The sequence below is a fragment of the Arabidopsis lyrata genome (assembly GCF_000004255.2).
Source record: "Arabidopsis lyrata subsp. lyrata unplaced genomic scaffold ARALYscaffold_7, whole genome shotgun sequence".
Taxonomy (NCBI): Eukaryota; Viridiplantae; Streptophyta; class Magnoliopsida; order Brassicales; family Brassicaceae; genus Arabidopsis; species Arabidopsis lyrata.
In genome coordinates, this window is record NW_003302549.1 from 6208487 (window position 1) to 6222614 (window position 14128).

A 14128-nucleotide genomic window follows, 5' to 3' on the forward strand; every position below is an offset into this window, starting at 1 on the left:
CGTGACACTGACATCTCTCTTTCATGGCCCCACCAATTCCCACTCCTCCCCGCTAAATAATATGCAGAGATTCTCTATCCAAAAACCTTATGTATCAAAAATATCAACACATTTTCAAAAAACACCAGAGAATATTGCAAAGAAAAAAAAATCCATCTATATTATTTTCATTTTATGATACTACTCCGTTTGTTTTCCTTTTACAAAATTTAAACTTACATTTATAGGTTTATCTCTTATCATCTTTATCCAAATATAGAATTTCGATTAATCTTAAAATTTTAAAACACATCAATTGAGTTGATGACTAAGATATAGACGATTTGTCCATTAATAAAATACTAAAGTCTAATAATATAGAAGGAAGGAATAGTCAAGTCTCATGATCGCATCCAAAACGTTTTTCCTTCCCACAGGAAAAGAAGATAAAACAGACAACGGACTAAAACAAACAGCCCACCGCTTCAAATATAGTATATACTACTCAAGAAACCTTGCCACTTTCTTCATTCTTCCTTTCAAAGATTCTTTTTACAGAGAAACAAAACTCTTTCCTTTTAGATTTGATTTTTTTTTTCTTCTTTTGGTTCACTAAGGAGAGAAATGTTGGCTATATTTCACGAGGCGTTTGCTCATCCGCCGGAGGAACTCAACAGTCCGGCATCAGAGAAATGCTCTAAACAACCAAAACTTCCAGAAGAAACCCTAAACGATTTCTTATTACGTTACCCTCTCAACACTTTCTCCATGTCTTTCGGACAAGCAGCTGTTCTTGCTTACGTTCGTCCCTCTGCTTCCTTCTCCATCCACCAGAGGTAACTAACAGACACAATCTTGGTTCTCTTCTGTTTTAAGGTTCTGCTCCATTGATCTTCAGTTCTTGTCAGGTTGTTTTGTGGATTTGATGACATCTACTGTCTGTTCTTTGGGAGCTTGAACAATCTGTGCCAGCTAAACAAACAATATGGTCTAACCAAGACAACAAACGAGGCCATGTTTGTGATCGAAGCTTATAGGACTCTTAGAGACAGAGGTCCTTATCCAGCTGATCAGGTCGTCAAAGACTTAGACGGAAGCTTTTCCTTTGTGGTTTATGATAGCAAAGCCGGTTCTGTCTTCACGGCTCTGGTACTACTCACTAATCAGGACAAGCCTGATCATGAAACCAAATTTCAATGTTTAAAGATGTGATAAGTACAATTTGATGGATTTTTTGTAGGGATCTGATGGAGGGGTGAAGCTATACTGGGGCATAGCTGCTGATGGATCTGTTGTTATATCAGATGATTTGGATGTTATTAAAGAGGGTTGTGCTAAATCTTTTGCTCCATTTCCTACAGGTGATACTGAAATCTTCATATGCTTAACAAAGACTTGGACTTGATGTAATGATATATGTAATCAGTGAAAGTGTTTGATAAATTTTGCAGGGTGTATGTTCCATAGCGAAGGAGGGTTAATGAGCTTTGAGCATCCGATGAATAAGATCAAGGCGATGCCGAGAGTGGACAGTGAGGGAGTTCTATGCGGTGCCAACTTCAAGGTCGATGTGTACAATCGTGTTAACAGTATCCCTCGTCGAGGAAGTGAAGCCAATTGGTCGCTCTGAATACTTAACACTTTCAAAATAGTTTCTTTTTCGCACTTGTTGTTCTTCTCCGCTTTTATCTTAGTTATGTACTGTTCCTAAGTTTGCCATGAATAAAACTGTGAATAAGCTTCAAGGTTCTTACACTCATTGCGCATTGATTTTAAGTTGGAAGCTTATCAAACTTACATTTGTCTCAAAACCTAATTTGTTGATCCAAATAAGGTGATTTAAATAGGGTTTAGTGTCGGAGGAGATGACTTATAGGAAGAACATGGTTTTGAATTGTAAAATCCATGAAGTTCAACATTTTTTATACACTCTTTCAGGAACGAAATGTGTTACAAAGAAGTTGATAATATCGGTTGTGAACAAATTATACTGTAAGAAGACAAAAAACAGAGTATATAACTGATCTGTTTCGATGAAAAACAGAGTAAATATAGCTAAAGATTCACCGATTTTATTTCTTTATTGTGGGCTACTCGCCAAGCAATCTACACTCAACAGACACTAAGGAAGAAAAACTTCGCAACAGAATCAGACATCTAGAAAAATCCCGAAAATTCACTAGGTTTCGTCGATTGGTACGGAGAGGTCTCATCAAATTAACAGATTTCAAGTTTATTAGGCCAAGCCCACGAGCTTCTCACTAATCTCCCACACTTTACGAGCCTTCTCAACGTCACTTGCTTCTTCTGATAACTGGTTCTCAAAAGAAGCTGAAGCATTGTTCCAGCTCCAATAAACCCCTGATTTCGTCAAGCTCGGATCACTCACCACCTGATCAAACCAAACTCTATGGCTTGAGTACACCGCAAGAAATGTATTTCCTTGGCTAACAAGCTACAAAACAACTTTATCTTTTAATACCTGAGCAAGTCTTTTGCCTGACTCTGTCTCGGAGACATATCCTTTAGTAATGTACTTCTGAAAGGGAGGGAAGAGGGCACGGAAGAGCGGAATGTGATCTCGGAATAAACCCGTGGAGGCGATGCAACCGGGGTAAAGCGAAGCGAAAGTGACTCCAGTTTCTTCATGGTAACGCCTGTGAAACTCTTGCATCGTCAACATATTGCAGACTTTACTGTCTTTGTAAGCCTTTGCACCGTCGAAATCTCCTCCATCAATCATAGCCGAGCTGTTTAAACCGTTTAATCCGCCGGCTAAACCCCTCAAATCACCGAGATTCGCCTTCGGTGGTACATTACCCGCCAATGTGTTCGTGTTCCCTAAAACAAAACAAAGATAACAATGATCAAAATCATTCTCTATATTGCAATGTAGGGCTATATAGATTCTAGACAATACCGGTAATGGACCCGACGATGATGAGACGCTTTGAAGGGTAATCAGATTTCTTCAAGTCATCAAGCAACAACCTTGCGAGAAGAAAATGTCCCAAATGATTCGTCGCAACACTAAGCTCAAACCCTTCAGCACTGTAAGTAGGCTCTTTAGCTGTCGGGAAATAAACTGCAGCATTGCAGACCAAAACATCGAGAGGCATCTCTGTTCTCCTGAAGTTATCAACGAACTGTCTCACGCTGTCCAACGAGGCTAAGTCTAAATGCATCACTGTGTAGCTGTCTTTAGGCATTCCTGCGGATTTAGCGGCTCTCTCCGCTTTAAGGAAGTCTCTGCACGCCATTATCACGTGCCATTTACCTGTCTCGGCTAGAGCTTTAGCCGTGGCTAGACCTAATCCAGACGAGGCTCCAGTGACCACCACATTTCCTTTCCTCAACGTTTTCTTGCCGTCCACGGATTTTGTAACCGTAGGGCTTGAAGTCGCAGCGGTTTGGGCTCGAATTGCTAGACTCCTTAAGCTATGTTCTCTCTGCATAATCAATTAACCATTACTAATCATGAGCAATTACTAATCAACAATGTAATGAGAGGAATGAAGATTAGTTATGTACCTTGAATCTTAACGAGGAAGATCCATGTTCGGATTTGATTTGTTCTGCAATGGAGGCACCAAATAGACTAGAGTCCTTGAAAGACGATGAAGAAGCATTCAACTTCGCATCTTTGCGAACAGAGAAAGCAGAGGAGACCAAAGAAGCAGCTTGAAGGGCCATTGTTGGTACTCGAACAGAGAGAGAGGTAGCAAAAGCGATTGCTGAAGAAAACTATCGAAGTGGATATTTTTTGCGAGAGAGAGTGTGTGCGTTTATGTACTAGCGAAAGAGATGAGAAGTTGATATTCGGACAAAGGAAGATTGGTCCCTACAGAGGTCACCGAAGATGTGTGGATAGCATTATCTTGAACAAAGTATCTGCCACGTCATCGTTGAATACCCAATGAAAATTCGTGGATTAGATTTCCTAATTCATAGATATTTTATTTTAATGTCTTTTAAACTATTTTTTTGGGTAAACAAATGGAACAGTTGCAATAAAGGGATGGTGATTGCTGATTGGTGTTGATGGGATTCCATACCCTTTTGGCATGGGAGATAGATAGAGCTAGTGTTGCTACTAGTTGTTATGGACGCTCTCATGTTTGGATAACTTTTTTCCAGTAATATACAATTTTTACTCTGTCAAAACTCAAAAGTATGCATTATATGAAATTGAATTTACGCATTCACGAGACTAGCTCAAATCAAACCTTATTCAATGAATAAGAGCAGTATATCATGTGTCACAAATCGTCAAATTACATCCACTTTTTTTAAAACAACATTTCAACTCAGTAACCATACCAATCAATCTACAAAACTCATAGTTGTACCATCATTTTCAAATAATTTTGCAGTCATACATAAAAAACCACCCCAAAATATGATATTAGCATATCACATTTAGAGAAAAAAACAAAGAACTTATTTGTTGGTTAAGAACCTCTAGTAAGGTGAAAGGGAGGCCTCGGCAGCAGAGGAATAGAAGAAATAGTAGAACTGAGAGACAATGGCGTTGAAGAAGACGAATGAGGCGCCGGCGGCAAAGACGCCCTTACGTAGAGTTTGACAATCAGGAGGATTGTCCATGAACATTGTCCTGTACTTTGTGTGGTATGCATTTTCTACCGATCCAGCTAATAGACATATCTCTGCTATCAAGAAGAATATCCTTTTTTCGCCAACAAAAACAACATTCAAATTGTAAAAATATTAGCACAATTTCGTTTGTTTTGCTTGCTGAATGAAAGATTTGTGCATTTGATCATTTCAGTGATAGATTGAAGCACAATTGGATCAGTAAGCACGTTTGGCTTATAACATATTAAGAGGTTTGGTAATTTAGATTGAATACGCATGTTAGATTTGAAATATAGAAACACATGTGGTTTAAAAAAGGGAGAGAACATTTGTAAGCTGATCATAAGTTTTATTGTGATTTTTAATACCATGATGGAATGATGATAATTCTTAAGACCACACTATATATTGTGAAATTTAAATCATCTTTAAACCGAATTAAAAAAAATCGCCATACTAGAAGTCTAGAACCAGTTATATATGTCAAAGCTAGCTTAAGCAAGGGGGTACATATGTGATGAACTAATTAAGTTATATGAACTAAAGAGTATATATATTACCAGCTAACAATGAAGAGAACGAGGGCAAGAGCGCGTGAACCTCCAGGCTTGAGAGGCTTTCCACAGCAGAAGCATCGGCTAGCGAGCATGATAACTAATTGACTAACCACTGAGAACAAAAAAGCTCCAACTCCATACCCTGTGGCTCTGTCTGAATCATACACACAATAGTTGTATTGCACCTCAGTGTCCTGCACAACCCTTGCCTGTCCCACCAAAAAATTTAACTTCAACATGTTAAGATAGATCACATAATCATCATCTTGTTCAAGTTATATATCATTTTGGACATGTGACTCACAGTGCTTCGTCTTTGTTCAGCAGCAACGGCTAAACCAAAGGCAATGAGGTTAAACACAAAGACTATGGCGGAGACAATCTTGGACGCCATGGATTCACCTTACTCTCTCTTTCTTTCACAAAATGGTTCTTTAGATATAAAGACAACTTTGTTTGCTTAGATTGGATCGTCTCGCTTAAAGAAAAAGACACGTTACCATTTCTTTGAAGTGGGTATCTCACCTTTATTTATTTATTCATAATGTCCAATAAAAAGTAATTTTGTGTCTTGAAAACTTTATCTAATAAATTGGGGAATACGGTAGTCACGGATGCTTAATGAGAAAGGTAGTAACAGAGCTTCCTTGTGGGAGAATTCTCTGCTGTTTATGACATTGACGTTGAGCTGTATCCTACTAAAATATAATAAAAAAAAATGAGCTGTTTATAGTTTCTATGAAATTTACGTGACGAAATTCAAAATTGTTTTTTTTTTCTTTTCACTAAGTTTCAAAATGGAAAGCAGATTGAAAAAAAATGCTTTGAACGTGAAAAGATATAACGCGGGAATTAGATTCCCACTTGATGATAACATGTTACCAAAATAAAGAAGAAAATAACTGAAGAATATGCTTATACAGGTTGTAGTTGGATGGTACTGTCAGAGACTTCTTCATCAATCAAACAGAACCAAATGCTTAAATTTGAAGAATCATCTCACCGAATTTCATGAGAAAGTAGTATTATTTTTTTAGTTACAATAGATAACTCATCTGATGAACCATACTTCATCTCCATTCCTCTGTTTTTTTTCTACTGTTTTCCGAATGGATCATAAATCAAAGGGTTTAGTTACAAAAATCCAAAAGAATCTTATACATTATTCAAACTCATCAAACCAATTTTTATACACTCAAATGTCCACTTTCAATGCTATAAACAACACATCAACAATGTAATATAAACAGACACAAATCAAACTGATAACAAAAAAACAAAAAAAACAGTATTTCATATCACACAAGAAAAAATTTAAAGAATAAAAGAGGAAAAATATGAAACCAGCTTTTTAACTGAACTCAACATGACGTCCTCTCGAAACAAAGGTTCGATGATGCCAGAGAAGAAGAATTCTAAGTTCTGTTTTACTTTTTCCTTCCGAACATAAGAAGCTTCCTCAAAACTTTAGCCGTTGCCTTGGGAGACGTCTCTTCACTGTTCCATTTTTTCCTCGAATGATCTGCTTCAGTCGCCGGTGGCGTCGAGATGTCAATCTCTGAGACCGCTGGTGAGACATAATACTTCTCTTCCATGTTTGTCTCTGAAAAAGTCACTGACTTCTTTGGAGACACTGGTTTTTCCTGTGATGCCTTGATCTCTTCGATATCCTCTGAATAATGGTTCGTGGTGATTTGCTTATCCTCAGAAACAGATGTCTTCTTGTCTGTTTCCTGATCATTGATATTCGTCTGATCTTGTACTTTCTGATGATTGGTTGCCTCGGCTATGATTTCATTCGGTCTGTTGTTTACTCTGGCCGTTTCTTCTGATGGCAAGCTATGCAATTCTTTAATGTCTTTGAAATCATCAACAGAAGCAGCAGCAGGAAGTGCATCAACTTGCTTCTGAGACAAGTAAGACTGTGAACCTTCCACCACTGTTTCCTTGATTTCGAGACTCGGGTCACGAGAAAGTTCCAGACTTTTCGCATCGGATTGACCTATTTTACTCGATTTCTTTTCCTGAGCTTTCTCTGTCTTGTTTCCTGAAGGTTTTGATGTTCTTTTAATTACTGGTTTTTGTTGTGGCTCTTTTGGAGCGGTCCGAGCAACAGCAAGGCGCTCAATGGTGGAACTTCTCAGTACTGGCTTAGCCTTTGACTGCGCGGCTTCTGGGGTCTTCTCGCTCTTTAATGAGCTCTTCACTGTTTTGGTTGCAGGAGGAGTTTTCTTGGACGCTGAGGAACTTGACACACTACCACCAGAACTCTTCTCCGCAATTCTTTTTTGCCTCTGAATTAAAAGTTCTTCCATTCTCTTCTTTCTCTCTTCCTCCTATCAAAAACCAAATCCAGGTGAGAAAAGAAAACTAATCAAGAAAGACGAGAAAAGCAGTTGCGGAACTTACCATCTCGGATTTGGACTTGGAGACAGCAGCTCTACTTCCCCAAGCAGGTCTCTTGGCTTTTGACGCTGGGTCAGGTCTACTAGATGCTCTAGACTTTGCATCCTTCCCCTTGGAGATACCACAACTCTTCTTTTCTTTACCATCTGAGGTTTGTTCACCGGCAGAGGCCTTTGTGGCAGTTTCCAGATCGATTTTGCTTGTTTTTTGAGCCAAAGTGTTAGTCTCGAAGTCAATTTCAGGGGTCCATGGTAACAATGTAGGTTTAACATCTTGTTCCCGTCCAAGAACCATGTAAAGGTCATCTGGCTCATGCGGAGTGTTCTCCTGGGCATTGTTTTCTTGTTGGGTGGTTCCGTAAACGTCTGAGTCCATGATTTCTGTCCTTAACCGAGACTCTTCTACTTGGCCCTCAACACGAGAATGGATCATGAAGGAGTCATCGGTTAGGACATCTCCCTCACTGCTCTTATTTAAGTGGAAATGGTCTCCTACAAATGTTTTGACAAGACCTGGATCTGTTTCTAGACCAGCTTGGTTACGTATGAACCAGTCTTCTTCTGCCTCATTTCTGGCTCTGAGCTTCCCATCATAAACCGACATCTCAGCCTGCGAATAGCTTCTTGATTCATCGCTTCTACCCGGATTCAACATCTCATCGTCATAGTTGTTCCCTTTCCTTATCATCCGAACATTCTCACCTGCATTGAATTTCTCAATGCTGGTTTCTCTTCCCCAATCCTCATTTCCATTTGCAACCAAGAATGAATCATCCGAAGGTGGTTCTCTCTTTCTCACAACTTCAGACTCCATGTTTAATGCAGATGATGATGTTCGTAGTGATTCTTCTGGCTCTGAGTCATTGTCTTTCAAAAGAAGATTCTGGAAGGCATCCCAATTATCATTCCCCTTAGTTTCCTTGTTACTTAAATCATCGTCAACGTTGTGACTTTTGTGTTTCCTCTGACGGCGTGAAGTTGATTTATGCCGTCTCTCCACTGAGCCAATGGCTTCTTCTACTTGCTGCTTGATAGAATCTCCATCCACAAACCCATCTTCTTCTTCAGACTCATCCGAATCGCTCTCCTTCGCTCCGTTCCTCTTTGAAGTTATATAATTTATGTTGCGGATAACCACTTTCCTGGATTGTTTCTTTCCTTCATTTCCGTCTTCTGATTCGGTCTCAGTACTGGAATTATCGCTTGGCTCGGCAGATTCATCTTGTTTTGACTTCTTCTTGTTCTTGTTCTTCTTTTTCTTCTTGGAAGACTTCTCATTTGACTCCACATCTCCCATGTTTACGGGCCATTGCATATTCCCAGGGAAATATGGGGACTGGCCTTGCATCCCCGGAAACATATAAGGAGGATACCCATGTCCTTGGAAGTTCTGCATGTACTGAGGAAACTGATTTGGCCACGGCATTGCCATTTGAGCTCTCCCTTCTGCACAATACAGTTAATTCAGCTTTAGTTACTAACCGAAAAGAAACCAAATTCAAGCATCATCTAATGAATAAATCAGATTTAATGCTAATAAGGACCTTGGCCAGTCTCAAAGCTACCCTGGCTCGAGGTATCCATGTTGTTTCCATGCTTTACGTTAGTAGCATTCAACAAATGGTTCTCTTCACCAGCGAGTACGATCCCAGAGTCACCCATGAACGTTAATTCAGGCCTAGGAAATGCTTGCATAGCCGTGATTTGGTCCACCCACATTCTGTCTTCGTCCTTTCTCTTGCACAAGTCCACAAAAATAGCACACGCTTCCCCGGAGGCAAAAAAAACACAAGTTCATTCATGATTTCGCTACAAAAGCTTACAAACAACACAATGACATAAATGGTTAACTACATGCCTTAACCGCGAAGCTCCAAAAGCATCAGCGAAAGACAACAGGTCATCCATGTAGTCCACTTCAAATCCAACAACCAAAGCTCGAGCATAAGCCATCGCTTGCTCTTTGCACAAAGCTGCCTTGCGGTTCTCCAAAACACGCTGAAGACCAACCCTATTCCATTCAATTCACCACTTATCAGGATCAATCGACTTCATATAAACAATAAGCTAAACCAACAAGACCATAAAAGAAGGACTACTAAAAACTTACTTAGAATTTTCTTCCACAGTGACTCCATCAGTTTCCCCTTTCGTCTACACATAAAACAGAGTCAAGAACAACTAAAACAGCAATCAATAACTCAAATTTTGCCATCTAAGAGAGTGACAAAAAAAAACTCACCTTTGATAAAGCCGTAGACTTTTGAGAAGTCCATGTACCACGCAACTCGTTTCCTATACATGAACAAGATTACAACAATGTTGGAAAAGATTGAACTTTTTGATATTTCTATAAGGTAAATTACCAATTTTGAATCTCTGATTCTTTGTCCAAACATACCTTCAGCTTCGCCGGCAATGGCGGCTGCATTAGCTTGAATCGAATCCTCGATCTGTTCAATCTCCTTCTCTAACGTTACAGACCTCTCAAGAACCTCCGGAGTAGTCACAAATCGCACAAATCTTCACCCCAAAATCGGAAACAAAAAAATCATCAAATTTTAGGGTTTGACATAAAGTTTTCAACTTTTTTAAGGAGACGGCGAGACTTTACCTCTGAAGGGTCACTTTAGTAAACCAAGGAACACCGACGGAGGAAGGACGGAGAGTAACGGAGTAACCACCTCTAGAAATCTGATCTCTAACGCTCTTGAGATGGGTAACGAACGGTTGAAAAATCCCAGAAGCAAGTTTCTCATTCTCACCACCAGAGAAAATCACAAGGTCACATCTTTAAAACAGAGACAAGAGAATCAATCATCAACATAAGACTCTGATAAAAAATGGTAATAAACAAAAAGAATCTACCAACTACCTTGTTCTAGTTGGTGTGAGCTGAAACAGAGCATAGTCAAGTCTTGTTCTTGGATCCATTAAAGAACCCACAACAAGCAAAAAGATTCAATGTTTCCGACAAAAATGGGTAATGAAAGTGAAACACTGGTCTATAAATTTTTCTGGTTGCTGTTCAAGAATGTTGATAGATTTCTGATTTATTTGGGGGGGAGAGAGTAGGGAAGAGTGAAAGAGAATGTTTCGTGACAGCTAAGGGATAGAGAAGAGAGTGAAGAAAAAGCTGTAGAAACAATTGACATCGAAGAGCGAGCACATGCATTGAAACTCAGACATTCACATGAAGAAGAAGAGGAGAGAGGATTTTCATTTCATGGAGGTTTTTGATTCTTTTTTGTTTTCTCACTTATTTCTTTTTTCTTCTTCTTTTGATTAAATATTTAATAAATTGATCAATTGGGTCCCTTCGTTATGTACGCCGACACACCCACTTCACCGATAGACACATATTCTATTCACTGTTACTCTTACCAGCATAAATTGTATAGATATACATGGCAATAGAAAATGTTGGTAAATTATATCAAAAGTATAGTATGAATTTGAATAAACAAGTGTTTTGTGGGCAATGAAAGTGTTAGTTGAAATGTCACATGTCAAAACTTGGGTACGAAGACGAAGAGAGACAAATGGTAGTAACAGTTACTCCAAAATAAAAGACACTCCACTTGTTAAAATATACTGCAAAAACAGCGGTGTGAGGTTTTGTGATGTTTACTAATTATGATTCATCTTAGCTTGGAGGGGAGACAATCGAAATACACAAATGATTTCATATATATTTCTAACCATGTGAGGTGGAGAATGGGGCGACCTTATTGCACAAGATAACTGATTAAACTTCTTAATTATAAATTGCAAAATGTATAATTATCCGGAGCAGAGATAATTCTACTAATTAACGTCTTTGGTTTCTGATTTAGAGGAATTATGAGTTTACTATGATCAAAAATCCAAAACTGATGCATATTTTGTTTCTTACTATGGATTTTACATTACGGTGTTTTAACGTATACATCTCAAATTTTATAGAATTTTCTTATTTGTTTGATACATTTTGTAGGGTTGGAAATTATAATCATTAATGATGTTAAAGTGGCTAATCACCAGAAAGTTTTCCATTGTTAGTTAGTACATATGCTTCATTAATTAATATCACAAGATTATCGTCAAAAGATATAACCACTTGTAGGAACCAACTCAAGAATAGTCACAGTGAAGTTGTGTTTGTAATAATTATACGAAATTATTAAGTATTATGATTAATTGTACTAACGTGGGTCACGTGATTGATCAATTGTAGCTAATTATCTTCTTATACTTCTTGTCAAAGGATATCGAGAAACGAATGTTTCATTATTACTTTTCTTGAGTTTTGTTAAGATTACATTATAAACATACAATAAATTAAACGTTTTACAACTTTTTTTTTTCCTTTGTTGCTGCAACAGATATTTTGTGGTCCAAAAAAGATGATCAATCACAATAAGAGACGAGGCATCAAGAAGTGACAAAAAAAGAGGATTGAAAAAATATGCCCCTGAGTAAACTTTTTCCATTTGTGTTTCTTCTACGTCGTTTGTGAATTTTTTTTGTTTTTATAATGGGCTTACATAGCCCAGCCCAAACCCAATTAATCAATTATAGTAGCCGAAATTAAGATCACGACTTGAACTAGGAACCACAAATGAACCAGGTCATTAACCTAATAATGGAGAGAAGCGACAGTTGGGACCCGTAAGTCCCGTACCAACCATTCTCGTAAAACTTCGTGGAAGTCACAGCAACTGAAGCAGACAATCAAATTTATACACATGCTTTAATTTATGTGGATCAGCTTCATAAACCCGAGAACACATCATCTTCCGATTATTCTAATCACATGATCCCGGAAATTGATTGATAAGCAAATGTTTACTCTATTGCGGTTGAGCTTCCATGTAACCATATAAATCATATGTCGCGAGAGAGGAACATGAGACCATGTATATAACTTCTTTTTTTGTTGATCTAATAATTTAGACATTCAAAAGAAAAAGGAAAACATATATATATATATATATATATATATATATATATATATATATATATATATATATTTTTTATATATATATATAATTAAGAAGTGAGAGAACCTACAAATAATAAGGTTAAAAAAGCTATATGTAACTCTAAATTTCTTCAATTAGACATGTTATATCACCTTCCGACGATGGGAGGAGGGTTACTAGTAGTTGAAGAAAGAGGAGCATAAGAAGTTGTATCTGGTTGACACATCCTCGACACGACTTCGGAGATTACTTGCATCATTTCTCCGGTGAATTCCAGCAGCGGCTTTCGGACAAAGCGTGCCCATAATCCCAAAACACCTACCATCACCATTCCCGTTTCAGCTATCATTTCTTCTCCTTTGCAATCTCCCTAATGTCTTCGATAATAAACTCGATACTTGCGACTAAGTTATGGGTAAAGGTTTTTGTGATGGATTCTTAAAACTGTAGACGAGAGTGACAGTGAATTATTTGGACCATTTTCTTTATTTTATGTGTGGGGGTTGCAACCACCGGAAGTTGACTCAGCTAACGGTCTTTTAAGATGTAATTTCTTAACTCTCTGTATCATCCAGCGGATTCGCTTGGGTTTTTTTTTTTTTTTTTTTTAATATATATATATTTTAGGCATCTTAAATGGAGATACAATTTTTTTTCATTTTCATACTTGTTGTTTTCTTGAGGATACTACACAAAGAAAATAAAATCACATGAGAGTAGGGGTTTGAAAAAAAAATTTGTGATCAAGAACGTATATTGATGTATGTTAGTTAGCGATATTGCTGTGTCCACATTTGAATTTAAATTTGTACACTACGTGTTGCTGATAAAAATAATAATATATAATGATGCCAAATCATAGTGAAATTCGGTTATTCGTGAATCGTGGTGTGCAAACTGCAAAGGGTGGTAGAAAAGATAAATAGTAGAACAACGAACACAAAGTCGCAAAGTGTATTCCGACCAAAAAAAAAAAGTCGCAAAGTGTATAAATAGTATACATATTAAGCTCCAATGGGAGCGTTTAATCCAATTAAATATAAAATAATTGTAAGAGTGTTCTAAATTTTTTAGTTTCCATACAAATTGAATCTCTTATGAGAGTGGCGAAAATGCGGGTTAGGGCCTTTTCATTCAATGGAAAAGGTCTAAGCACTAACTATTAAACTTTCACAAAGAAATGTTACTCAATGCAAAATATTCCCCTCAAAAGTCATGCTAAATGTAAAATGTAACTATATATGATTCCACTCCATTTTTATATAAAAAAATTATCTTGATAACATGAGTACTCGGATCAACTTCTAGAATCCTAACTAATCTCCAAAACGGGTGGAAAAACAGAACACTCTTACTAGTTAACCAACAATGATTGAAATTGTTATGGGAAGATCCGAAACAAAATCTCCAATCCCAATTCCCAAGGTGAATATTTCAACCACTGTACGTAGCATTAAAAGCGATTGTATTATTATGGTGGTTCTTCGTCGTCAATAGCAGTTTTGCAGGCACGTCGTCATATCTATTCGAACATGCTCAACGTATAGACTCATGAGCACTTGTATATTTAATTATATTCTTAAATACATTTAGACTTATGTCCAGTGGCGGACGCAGAAACTTTTTT

General features: G+C 37.6%; 4 protein-coding genes across 4 annotated transcripts; 1 reads left to right on the plus strand and 3 right to left on the minus strand.

Moving 5' to 3' along the window:
- The first annotated feature begins 388 nt into the window (after nt 1-388).
- Nucleotides 389-1734, plus strand: LOC9305634 (stem-specific protein TSJT1). The gene is made up of 4 exons (XM_002867457.2): nt 389-815; nt 888-1128; nt 1220-1340; nt 1431-1734. Exons 1-4 carry the CDS (start codon nt 604-606, stop codon nt 1607-1609), a joined length of 753 nt encoding a protein of 250 aa, XP_002867503.1. The 5' UTR covers nt 389-603; the 3' UTR covers nt 1610-1734.
- Nucleotides 1735-1992: 258 nt separating this feature from the next.
- Nucleotides 1993-3784, minus strand: LOC9303576 (protochlorophyllide reductase B, chloroplastic). Its single transcript, XM_002869517.2, has 4 exons — nt 3511-3784; nt 2900-3428; nt 2462-2820; nt 1993-2371 (listed from the first exon to the last, which is right to left on the minus strand). Exons 1-4 carry the CDS (start codon nt 3670-3672, stop codon nt 2216-2218), a joined length of 1206 nt encoding a protein of 401 aa, XP_002869563.1. The 5' UTR covers nt 3673-3784; the 3' UTR covers nt 1993-2215.
- Nucleotides 3785-4190: 406 nt separating this feature from the next.
- LOC9305635 lies at nt 4191-5804 on the minus strand. The gene is made up of 3 exons (XM_002869518.2): nt 5437-5804; nt 5136-5341; nt 4191-4666 (listed from the first exon to the last, which is right to left on the minus strand). Exons 1-3 carry the CDS (start codon nt 5524-5526, stop codon nt 4441-4443), a joined length of 522 nt encoding a protein of 173 aa, XP_002869564.1. The 5' UTR covers nt 5527-5804; the 3' UTR covers nt 4191-4440.
- Nucleotides 5805-6266: 462 nt separating this feature from the next.
- Nucleotides 6267-10806, minus strand: LOC9305636 (calponin homology domain-containing protein DDB_G0272472). Its single transcript, XM_021017147.1, has 9 exons — nt 10413-10806; nt 10152-10328; nt 9939-10060; nt 9780-9832; nt 9648-9691; nt 9397-9548; nt 9082-9309; nt 7542-8983; nt 6267-7468 (listed from the first exon to the last, which is right to left on the minus strand). The coding sequence occupies exons 1-9, from the start codon at nt 10469-10471 to the stop codon at nt 6560-6562; spliced, it is 3186 nt and encodes a 1061-aa protein (XP_020872806.1). The 5' UTR covers nt 10472-10806; the 3' UTR covers nt 6267-6559.
- Between the last annotated feature and the right edge of the window lie 3322 nt (nt 10807-14128).

What these genes read in the sequence shown, in the direction of transcription:
- LOC9305634 (XM_002867457.2), top strand. Translation starts at nt 604, where the DNA reads ATGTTGGCTATATTTCACGAGGCGTTTGCTCATCCGCCGGAGGAACTC. An exon ending in TCCTTCTCCATCCACCAGAG is followed by an intron (nt 816 to 887) that starts GTAACTAACAGA and finishes AGTTCTTGTCAG; the next exon opens with GTTGTTTTGTGGATTTGATG. An exon ending in GTTCTGTCTTCACGGCTCTG is followed by an intron (nt 1,129 to 1,219) that starts GTACTACTCACT and finishes GATTTTTTGTAG; the next exon opens with GGATCTGATGGAGGGGTGAA.
- LOC9303576 (XM_002869517.2), bottom strand. Translation starts at nt 3,672, where the DNA reads ATGGCCCTTCAAGCTGCTTCTTTGGTCTCCTCTGCTTTCTCTGTTCGC. An exon ending in CTTCCTCGTTAAGATTCAAG is followed by an intron (nt 3,429 to 3,510) that starts GTACATAACTAA and finishes TTGATTATGCAG; the next exon opens with AGAGAACATAGCTTAAGGAG. An exon ending in CATCGTCGGGTCCATTACCG is followed by an intron (nt 2,821 to 2,899) that starts GTATTGTCTAGA and finishes GTTTTGTTTTAG; the next exon opens with GGAACACGAACACATTGGCG.
- LOC9305635 (XM_002869518.2), bottom strand. Translation starts at nt 5,526, where the DNA reads ATGGCGTCCAAGATTGTCTCCGCCATAGTCTTTGTGTTTAACCTCATT. An exon ending in CTGAACAAAGACGAAGCACT is followed by an intron (nt 5,342 to 5,436) that starts GTGAGTCACATG and finishes TTGGTGGGACAG; the next exon opens with GCAAGGGTTGTGCAGGACAC. An exon ending in GTTCTCTTCATTGTTAGCTG is followed by an intron (nt 4,667 to 5,135) that starts GTAATATATATA and finishes TGGCGAAAAAAG; the next exon opens with GATATTCTTCTTGATAGCAG.
- LOC9305636 (XM_021017147.1), bottom strand. Translation starts at nt 10,471, where the DNA reads ATGGATCCAAGAACAAGACTTGACTATGCTCTGTTTCAGCTCACACCA. An exon ending in CTCACACCAACTAGAACAAG is followed by an intron (nt 10,329 to 10,412) that starts GTAGTTGGTAGA and finishes TCTGTTTTAAAG; the next exon opens with ATGTGACCTTGTGATTTTCT. An exon ending in TTTTGGAGCTTCGCGGTTAA is followed by an intron (nt 9,310 to 9,396) that starts GGCATGTAGTTA and finishes TTTTTGCCTCCG; the next exon opens with GGGAAGCGTGTGCTATTTTT.